At 38.2% G+C, this 11233-nt stretch overlaps 1 protein-coding gene across 1 annotated transcript; it reads right to left on the bottom strand.

Annotated features, from left to right (window-relative positions):
* slc35c1 (solute carrier family 35 member C1) lies at positions 1-3342 on the bottom strand. The gene is made up of 2 exons (XM_059324139.1): positions 2683-3342; positions 1-778 (listed from the first exon to the last, which is right to left on the bottom strand). The coding sequence occupies exons 1-2, from the start codon at positions 3191-3193 to the stop codon at positions 198-200; spliced, it is 1092 nt and encodes a 363-aa protein (XP_059180122.1). The 5' UTR covers positions 3194-3342; the 3' UTR covers positions 1-197.
* Between the last annotated feature and the right edge of the window lie 7891 nt (positions 3343-11233).

The raw sequence follows: 11233 nt of genomic DNA, 5'->3' as shown, positions 1-11233 counted from the left end.
TCCACGTGAATATCTTTAAATAAAATATATATACAAATTCCTTCAGTCCTCAAGTCATAGTGTATAAAACCACAAGATCAAAAATCATTGATTGACTTCAGTCACTAATCAGTCATGTTCTAAATGTTACATTATTTCACATTCTCACAGCAGAAAGATAATAAAAAATCAAGGGTTTCTCAGCATGGTTATAGTCTTTACACTCCCAGGTTTCCTTTCTCTCCCGGCAGCAGTTTTTCTCTGGCTGAGTCCTGAGGGACTCTGTGGGGAGTCTTCTTCATTTCTAGACTTTTGACCCAAGTGTAGGCTGACGAGCCACCTAGAACCATCATGTTACTGGTCCACCACAGCAGGCTTTTACTGGAGGAGTTATACACCACAGCAATGACTGTCTGTGCACAGGCCTTCGCTGTCCCTGAGACATTATGTGTGAGTGGACTGGTAAACTTGATCTGCAGGCCTGTGACGTAGCCAATGGCGAAACCAAACACTCCACCGAGTGTCATCATGGACCAGAACCCGAGGTCAGTGAGACGGCTGAAGCTGGCGAGCCGACCAAACTCCCCGAACACAATAATTAGTGGGAGGAAGAGGACGCAGGCGTTAATGTTGTTGTAGTAGGAAAGCTTCCAGATGTTTCCATCCACTGCTGGCATCACCTTCTTAGTGTAGATGGCGTTCAGAGAGACACAAGCACTGGCCACCACCCCAAAAAAGACCCCTGTCCAGGAGAGGGACCCGGTCATGCCTTCCTGGTCCACACCGAGCCAGAATCCACCTGAGAAGCATGGACACATGCAGGACTGAATACACGATAAAGCATATTATACAATGGAGCAGGGTCAAATTCAAGCATTTTTCAAGGACTTTCAAGGTCTATTTTCAAGCTTTTCCAGTGTCTTACACCTCTTGTAAATTGCATGTTTTAGATGAGTACTTACATACTAAAAGGGGGAGATTTCACTGAACCATACCAACAGAGATGGTATACACTTTTAGGAGGAATGGTCTTTCAGATAGGCTACTCATTACTTTTTACATTGAACATGTGATTATCTATAGTCTATAGATGGATATAGTCTGATTGCAAGAGAAATACAGTAAGAATTTCAAGCATTTACAAGCACTTTATCCAAAATCCAAGCACTTTTTAAACCTTGAAAATACAACATTTAAATTTAAGCATTTTCAAGGAATTTAAGCACCCGTACAAACCCTGTGTTATGTTTCTCTGATTTATTCCACACTTTTCAGCATATAATTAAAATACTGTTTTAAACTAGAGCTGCAAAAATTATATTTTTCCAAAGTTCCCAGAGCCAAAAGTCATATCCTAAAATGTTTTTTTTTCAAAAACAAAAACCCCATCACAATTATTTATAATGATACAACCATAATTCCAAAAAATGTTCATGTCATGCTGTGAAAGATGTAATAAAAGATATTACAATGACTTGCCAATTCTTTGTGACCTACATTCAACTGAAACCTAAGACAAGATATCTAATGCTCATACTGGGAAACATTTGTTTTTATGATTTCATTCTTAATCATTTTACACAGCATCTCAATTTTTCTGGAATCAGGCTGGATATATAGAAATAACGAACTATCAGAAAACAGTCACATCCGAGGAACTGAAACCACAAATGTATACTGTAAATTATACAAATGGTAATAGGGATTGACTTATTTCTTTCTTGGTATGCAGCCATTAGGTTTGAATGAGCTGATCACTGAAATGTAAACAACATTTTCAAATGGCGAAAAGAATTAACAACTTCATTTGCAAATGTTCTTTTCCTCTTTTGGACCTTTCCTGTTTCAACATTACCCAGAGTACAAGGCCAGATACACTTCAAACTACTATTTTACTAGTTGTGTGTTGAAGAACTCGACTGGCCTGCACAGAACCCTGACCTCAACCACATCCAACATTTTTAGGATGAACTATATTTCTCAATCATACCAGTGTTCAATGATCACATGGGTGCTCTGGTATCCACAAACATTTGGACTAAATGCATGAAGATAAGGGAAACACATGTCTGAGGGTAGCTATCTAGTAATTGCAGAATGTATCTTTAATAACTGATCTTCAACAAAGGAGCAAAATTGTCACACTGTTAAAATAATCAAGTCATTTTTTGTTAAAATTTTTTTTTTTTTTGCCTAAATCATCTCCTCATGATGCCGGCCACCTATGGTAAAATCACCTACATCCTCAGTTGATCAGATCATGTGATTTTACCCCTTTAAGATCATCACTTCTTTGACAATTTGCCATATTCATATGGATAAGATAAGAACCCAGCAAAGAAGAGCTAGAGGGAGATTGTTTAGTTATCAGTTTAGTTTATCAGTGTTTTATTGTATTATAAGTCATTTATTTCTCTTAAGTTACATAATTTACACACAGTGTTATTACTATGCCAATAGCCATCCTTTGGTACATCCTTTTTGAGTGAAATGATCAATAAATATCATATGTTACACTATTGGTGAAGTTTTTTGTGTTTCCTGCAAAACTTGAAAAAATGACTTAGGCGATTATTTTAACAGGGTGACGATATACTTTTTGATACACAGCCTGAAAATACTTTAATTTACCATTTATCTTGTTAATACAGAATATATAACTGCGTTATAATCCATTTAGAGGAAGAAAGAGAGAGAACATACCCAGTATGATGCCACAGCACAGTATGGCTCGGAATGATGTGGTCTGTTTCAGGACAACGTAGGATAAGAGCACATTAAAAACGGTGCTGAGCGACCGACCGACCGTGTAGAAGGCCACTCCGACGTATTTCAGGCACAGATTGTTGAAGGTGATCATGCAGATGAACACAATGGACAGCGGCAGGACCTCTCGGGATGTCTTCACGTCGAATTTAACCGACGGGAAGTCGATCAGTCCCGGGCACAATTTGGACAGCAGCTGCATGAGCCAGCACAGCCCAACAGTCACCACACACTGGTAAAAAGTCACAAACAACGGCGCGTCCAAGTCTTGGTTGTCCAGCAGATAATTATTAAGGAACACCATTGTTATTGAAACAAACCAGTACAGGGCAACCACAGCTCCTATCCTTACAGCCCGCAGGAGGAAAGTCTCTCCATGCTCCATCGTTCCCGAGCCGGATAGAGCCATCCTCAAGATATTGGACCGCTTCAGCTGGCTCCTGTTCATGGTTTAAACGAAGGAAGAAGAATCTGGGATAAAGTGCAGCATTTACATGAGCTAATATGTAGCTACAACCCAGCAGTGCTAACTACACGAAACAACCATGACGACTGAGTTCCGCCAATGGCAATAACAATGCAACTTCCGGTCTAATCTTTCAGAATAAAATGTAATCGCTGCAAAAGCCACTTTTTCAGATAGAATACAATAAGACTTTATACTTCCAAAAATATACACACACACACACACACACACACACACACACACACACACACATAAAAAAGGAACCGAGAAGTGGCACATGGGCAGTGCTACATCATGCTGGTATTAATAGTTTGAAAGTTTTCCCAAATAAATTACAAAATCACCTCCATGCTTGAATGGAAATTTGCATCGTCATAAAATGCAAGGTCAACAGTATGAATACAAATATAGGCCTTAATATTAAAACAATTGCTGTTCTGCGCTTTTTATGTAGAAGAAAAAGAAAGAAAACTCCCATTAATTTGTTAAACCTGCTCTTACTTTGACGTTTAAGCAGAAAACATATTTCAATACCTTTTTTTTGTTTTACAATTATGATCAACCCGGTCTTTTACTTGATGGTTGCTTACGTTAAAATAATATATATATTTCTTAAATCCTCACTTTTATCTTGAAGGTAGACGTCTATACCGGAAGTCCCTTGGAAGTCACTACTTCCTTTTTTATTTAAAGTGGTAGTGTCCTTGAATAAACGCATTTAGGTTAAAGATCATTTGTCAACATTATTCGCGATTCTTTCACTAAACAATTCCCGACCTTCCAACAATCAAACTAGTTCACTAATGTAGATGTAGACCCACAGTACATTGCGAACTATAGTTTAAATGTTGCATTTACCCTTTTCTCTCTTTTTTAAGCGAGTAACCAATCTATTTCACCCTTTTTTAAAAATATAATCTGACCAAATACTGACAACATACTATTGTATTTTCTTATCTGGATTGTGCATGTGAAGCATTGTTTAACAGATTTTCCTACCTTAAGTTGTCGGACTGCTCCATATTTGATAATTCCAGCGTAGAAGAAAATCAGTGTCTAAGGAAGGATCTTGCCTTTGTACATTCTGACTCTCCTATGAGGCAGCAGCACCGGTGGCTTCTGTAGAACCTGTACTTCCTGCTATCCACAATTTGCATGGGAAAAACAAGGAAATTATAATCTGACATCTGATTATGACAATACAAATACAGCCCAATACAATAAATACATTGCCCTATTTATCTTTTCTTGTAACATTTCAAGTTATAAATCTGTCAGGAGGTGCCTGAAGATCTCAGCCTTGCAACTCAAGCAGAAAAATCCAGAAACTAATTCATACAACTCTTGGGCAGCCTAAGAAAAGAGAGTAATGGCAGTCGTACACTGAACAAGAGATGTCTGAACAGTAAAGAACTAGAATAGAAGTGAACAACAGAAATTACATGCTCAAGTTTGGTCATTATGCCTGTTTTTCAGGTCTAGTTGTTACATTCATCACTGCGGTGGTGTAAAATTATTATTTCACTTTGTTTGGATCAGTTATATTGGATAAAACTCTTTATTTCCTCATTCTTTATTCTTTGTTTGGATCCCTATTAGTTGCAACTAAAGTCTTCCCAGGGTCCACATGCATAAATAAAATAAAAGCATATCAAACAAATAAAAAGTCTTAATAAAAATATATCAAAGACAAATAAATGTGTAAACATCACAACAGACAAATTGCCTGTCATCATAATCATTAGTCAATGTTTTTTGTTGTTGTAGTATTTTAAAACTAAAAGGGGGCTTAAATTATTGGGTTGGTAACTTGTGTCTCTTAGTGATGGCTCTATTATAGCTCTGCATCCTGCCTCTCTTCTGGGTTTTTGTTTTGTTTAACTAAATAACCCCTTTGTGACCAGCCTGGTAGTGTGACTGTGTTTGCCTCTCATATAATTATATTGGGAAACCATTTCTTTGTTTACTATAATAGATATCCCTAAAAAAAACTTCATGCCAGCCAATCTTCAACTCTGAGCCATGAGACTCTGGCATGCATTCTCTGTCTCACACCTAATGGACGGTGCAGTGCACCATTTCAGCTTTATTCTGAGCTATTTGGAGCTGAGACTGATGATTTTTGGCTGCACCTGACCTGACTGTTGAGCAGTACTCAAGGTGAGATAAAACTACAGTTCAGAGTCCCTATTGTGTGACTTACAAAGGAATATCTTATCTTAATGTGTTTAGATATCTTTTCCACCAGTTGTGATATATTTTTATTTCACTTCAGGCTCTGACTGAAACCATGTTCTCATTGACTGACCTTCAATGTCTGATGCTTATTTTAGACAAGGGAAGAAGATGTTTGGATGTTAGAATATTATATGCATTAGAAATAATGAAAGCGTTGATCAATTATATAAGAAAAGTTAAACAAATGTTTAAATTCACACATAATCATAAGCCTCAGTGTTAACATACTGACTTGTTTGTGACTATTTTATTTTCAGGTGTGGAGGATGGTGTTTCTAAGGAACCACACCTTCCTGCTACATCCTTAATGAATTCATCATCCGTAATAAGGTGTGTTCTATTTAGTCTGATGACTCCTTTAGCAATCAGTTTTCATAAGCTATGCACAGACAGCAACAGGCACGCACTGTGCACTAATATATTACTACTGTATTAAAGCCTTAAGACAGTAGGTGGCAGCAGATATTCAATGTTGATTATGTGGCTGGCTGCAGGATTAAAACCCAACTTGTGCAAATGCATATTGAAGTGAAGTGAAGTGAAACAATACGAAGTGGAAAATAATATTTTCAACAAAGAGAACAATGAAACACCACAACCACAAAACTAATTACCTGGATCACATAGCGTTATAAAGTTTTCTTTAAACAAGTAATTCATTCATTTAACCCATTTAGACTACTAGATTTTCCTTTTCACTTGCCTCTCAAAGCAGCCTGTGATCATGTCAAAATGCGGCGAGTTAAATCCTTCAAGGAGTACTTTTTCTAAAGCTAAACATCTGTATGCTTCTGTATTGTTGTTTTATTTGACAGTAAATAAATGTAGTGAAAGGGGTGCGTGATATGCAACGGCTTCAAAAACCCAAAATCCCAGAGGACACCCACATAAATATAATTTCCCTTACACTACAGAACCAACCCAACCCAATTTTATCTGCGGCATCTGTTAATCGCCTCGAGCGCAGCCTTAAAACACGTTTTTATAGGTTTTTAGTTGCCTTGCTTGCTTTAATACTTGCTTTGCGTTTTATTATACACATTTCTTTTCACTTGTAGCTTTTCAAGTGTGTTTAAAAAAAACGCTGAAGGAAGTTTTACTTGCACTTCACTTCCCTCTCCAGACCTCGTATCAAACCCTGTCTTCCTGCTGTCAGCGTTCAGTTTCAGGCTTGCTCAGTTGCTGGAAAATTGCTGTAAGTGAATGTTGTCTGTTGGTGTTATATTTCCTGCTACGGTACACAGCAAGTTACTCCGCTGGTGTACCAGTGTCAGGCTGCTGAGTTGGTAAGCAATGCCCATGGACTCATATATGCTCCCAGCAAGGATGTAAAACTCCATCATCCTCCAAGAACACAGAGGCAGTGTTTGTGCGGTGTGACTCAGCCGATACAACACATCCATCAGCGTGTGTCTGACCCCTCATTGTGCTCCCTTTTGCTCGGGCTTTGGTAGACGAGCGATGGAGCTAATTTCACCATTCACAAGGCAGTCTGCTTCCCTGCGAGCTGGGCAGATTTCCACACTTTATTATCAGGCAGAGAAATTGAGGGAAGTTGCTGCTGGTGGTATCTCAGATCACAGAGGCTCTGGAGCATCTAAACTGCATATTAGTAGCCTACATGCACGCCTAGCATTTTAGTGAAGTGTAAAATATAGTTAATGAGCAGTTGGTCAACTCAAAATAGAAGGTAAAGATGAATAGTAGGCATCACACTCAGGATTTTTAACAGATCCCCACTCTAACAGTATAAAACAAGATTTTATTCTCGTATTTGTTAAAATTGGCTGATGAATGTTTAATTGGTACAAGGCCTAGTGAAGTCAAGGAAGCAGCCCTTCCCAGACCAAGGACAACATAGGGCTTTTTTTCTACTAGAACCACTGGTTTTCATTATTAATGACACCGCCATTATTAAATGAGGCCGTTGTGACTACAGTTTTAGTACAACTGCATAGCTAACCCAGTGCCGGCGATGTGCTGGTCTATAGGTAATTGTTGTTCATAATGAATCTTCCAGCAAATGGGGTGAATGGATATTAGGCCAGTGAGGGTGAGCTGTGTGGTACAGTCCACAGGGCAGCTTAATTTCAAACACATATAATCCTCCCTTGTGGACTAAAGTTGGTTTCCCAGCTATTCCACTTTAACTACTTTGATCTCCCTGTTGGCTGTAACAGCCTCTGCTCTCCTCGCTGTCTCGGGAAAAGAAAGAGCAGGAGGTCCTTCTTAGAAATGTTTTCCTTACAAATAGAGTTTTATAGTAGCCTTGGAAGAAAAAAACATGTGCTGTATATGGACAAAGCATATAAAAATAAAACATTAAGTTTTAATATGTGTTTTAATTGGTTGCAGTTGCAAAGTGGTGCATATGTACATGTATGTATCCCATGGAGGAAAGTAAGACTATCTGATGTACTATGTTTTATTATTTAAAACAAACTTGGGTTAAAAGAGAGCACAAGTTGACTGCCACCAATTAGTAATTGTCATTTCTTTTGTCCACCAACCTATTTCGTATTTTGTGAGATTTTCCACTAATTTTGAATCAGTGCAAATCCTTATTTTCACCAAAGAAGAAGAATTCTACTTCTCTAAATTCAAACCAGAAACGGTTTTAGAGACACTCTTAACCCCCCAAAAGACTCTGATTTTCCCCACTTCAGATGAAATTATGAAAAGATGAACAGCTTATAGTGACACAACATTGACATGAACATTGAGTCACATGTATGTCTTTCTGAGAATCATAATAGCAGCTATCAAACAAGCATATTAATCTGAGCAAAACATTTGTTCTTGGCTTCGATTAGCTTAATTAGTCAGTTGGCATTCAGGCTCTTAAAGATGAGTGTTTTCTCTATTACATGTCGTGTTATGAAAAATAAAGCCCCCTTTAAACTGAGATGATTGTTTTCACCCAAATCATATATTTTTATGACACAATAAAGTTACCCTGAACATTCCAGCTGGATTTTTTCATTATCAAGGTTTAGGGACAGGGAGAAAAGGATGAAAATTTGTTACATCTTTGTTCCTATTACAATGTTGAATTTTCTTCCTTTTTCCAGTATTATTAACTTATCTTCGCTAAAATTTCCTAATTCATGTTTGAGCTGTTGAAGTATAAATCCAGCGGGAGTTGGCAAGGATTTCTACTCCATGATTGTTTCATTTCAGTACGTCTAAAGCCACTTTCTGTGGTGAGAATGGAAGTGAAAGGCACTTAATTTAGGGGACACTTCTTTGGCCATCATGGCCATAAAACATCCCATCCCTGTAAGACTTTTAGAGCCAAGAAAGGAGGACATCCTCCTAAAGAACTAAGACCATAAAACATGAATGAGCTATCCTCTCAGAATTAAATAGCACCATAGAGCTATTAAGAATCCCTTTAACTATTCAGTATAAGCTGGCCATCGTCCTCTGAGCTCTGCAACATGAAATACAGCTGCAGTATATATGCAGATGTACTATTTGTCACTGTCTGACTGACATGTTGGCTTTGTTCAGCAGGCTGGCAGACTCCAAACCCCTGTCATCAGAGAACGAGATGAGTGTGATGACTCATCCTTCAGTGAGGAGCAGCAGTCATACAGCTGAACGGCATGATGACAATGGTGCTGCCATTTTGCTCACTAAGGTTTTCCATCCATCCATTCTCTCACATCCTGCTATTCATCCCCATGGAGGGCAGCGGTCTATCCAGGCATTCAGCGAATACAGAGAAAAACGCTTCACCAGTGGGTCACTAGTCAAACAACATGAGAGAGACTCAGACAACACGAGCACATTAACTCTTTTACACTTTCGCTTACACCTGGACTGCATGTCCTTGGAGCCAGGAAGGAAAGTGGAGCACAATGAGAAAACAGGGGAAATCCACACAGAAAGGCCTTAGCTGGGTTTTAAGCAAGCCTGTTTTCTCTGTTGGCTGTTTTTAGTGCATCTATTGTTTATCCTTCAACATTTAATAAGCCTATAAAGCATTTTCAGATGAATTTGTATGACACTGGACATACAACTGTATTTACTAATTAGTTATACTTATTTGTTTTTAGTATGTGCATTTGTTTGTTGTACAGTTGTTTTTGGATAGTTTGTTTTCGAAATTCTTATATACTTTTCAATATTTTGTATGGTGTGCTTGATGTTTTAATTTTTGCTGCTGCTGTAACACATTTATTTCCCAGTTTGGGATCAATTAAATATATCTCCATCCATCCATCCATCCATCCATCCATCACCCAGAATTCCACGATGTTTGGATTTCCAACAATATGTACAATGATTTGACCATTTTTCTAATTCCCAGATTGATGATATTTGATTCATATACTCCATCTATTATCTAAACCCCCTTTTCCTTTCCAGGACACAGCTCACAGCCAAGATGCAGTCTATACTCTGAACAGGCTGCCAGTCTATCACAGCTCTGACACATCGAGACTGACAACCATTCAGACCTACAGGCAAGTTTCAGTTTCCACTTTATCTAACCTGCATGTCTTTAGATTGTGTGAGGGAGCCAGAGCACCTGGAGAAAAACACATTGCAGCACCGTGCCATTTTAGCTGATATCTTCCTCTGTCTCTCTGTCAGGGGATCAGAGCTTTGTAGGATCTCTCAACTCTTTTGGTTTTCTGGCCTGCAACTTCATTGTTTTTGTCCATTGTCATCTCATATCATCATAACACTAGCTGCCCCAAAGTTAACAATTACCTAGTTAACACCAGGGAACATTTGGCAACTAAAGGGGGATTTCAGAGGGTTTCAAAGTATGGTGCTCTTCTTGTGGGCTTGCTTTCAACCAGGAGACCGGTGTTTGCTTCCTGTTTGGAATATCTGTCCAGAAATAGTGTTTTGAGTCCAGTGTTGGAGGTTATGTCTGGAATTGGTGCTTTTATAAGCCGAATCCTGTTTTTTCTACCGAACCTTTGGTTTTGGCGCCAAACCTTATTGAAAGTGTTTGGCAGTCTGTGGCCTAGCAGTTAGAAATCAGGTTTGCAATCAGAGAGTTGCCGGTCAAGGACTGAAGTGGCCTCAAGCACACCTAACCACACAGCACGGGACTTCTTTACACGTTCTCCTCTCCCATGGTGTTACCAGAGTTAAGTTCACAGTTTGAGTTCCCACAAGGCCTTGCGTCTTGAGTATCAAGTAGGTTGCCGCCTACTTCATGTCATGTCACCATGACAGGAAACACCAAATTTCCTTCACAATGCTCAGAGTCCCTTTGGCCCTTTGCTTTTTTTCATCATATGAACATAAAAGGGGTTTGCAGATTGTGTCTGCTATCTCCCAAAGAAACCAGTTTAAATTTATTTAAGAAAACTCCTCCTAAGTTTGTCTTTGTATTTCCACAGATATATATTATCTTCTTGGAATGAAAACATGTTGATTTTGTGGAAAATGTGTAAAGTGGTCCTTCTTCAACTGCTACTTTGAATATAATGTTCCTAATTTAATTTAATTTTAGTTTAAATTGTTAATACTTCTCATATTTTTTACTTGTTTAATTACTTATACCTTTTTTATATTAATATGTTTGCTATATTTTGATATACACTTTGCTGCTGTAATTCTGGAAATTTCCCCGTTGTGGGACTAATAAAGGAAATCTTAATGTCATTGACAAGCAGAAACAAACAGTTTGACAAACTCATAATTCTAGTATTAAAGAGTAATGGATCAATTAAAATTAAACCCCATACAGGCATTTTTATATTCCCTTGTAATTGTTCTGGTCTATTCAGCCAATCATTTTTCTAGTGAGTTGAACTC

The sequence above is a fragment of the Centropristis striata genome, chromosome 2 (assembly GCF_030273125.1).
Source record: "Centropristis striata isolate RG_2023a ecotype Rhode Island chromosome 2, C.striata_1.0, whole genome shotgun sequence".
Lineage (NCBI taxonomy): Eukaryota > Metazoa > Chordata > Actinopteri > Perciformes > Serranidae > Centropristis > Centropristis striata.
Note: the sequence above shows the minus strand (reverse complement) of the source record. Positions and strands in the feature narration are given on the sequence as shown.

What these genes read in the sequence shown, in the direction of transcription:
- slc35c1 (XM_059324139.1), bottom strand. Translation starts at nt 3,193, where the DNA reads ATGAACAGGAGCCAGCTGAAGCGGTCCAATATCTTGAGGATGGCTCTA. An exon ending in GTGCTGTGGCATCATACTGG is followed by an intron (nt 779 to 2,682) that starts GTATGTTCTCTC and finishes CATGCTTCTCAG; the next exon opens with GTGGATTCTGGCTCGGTGTG.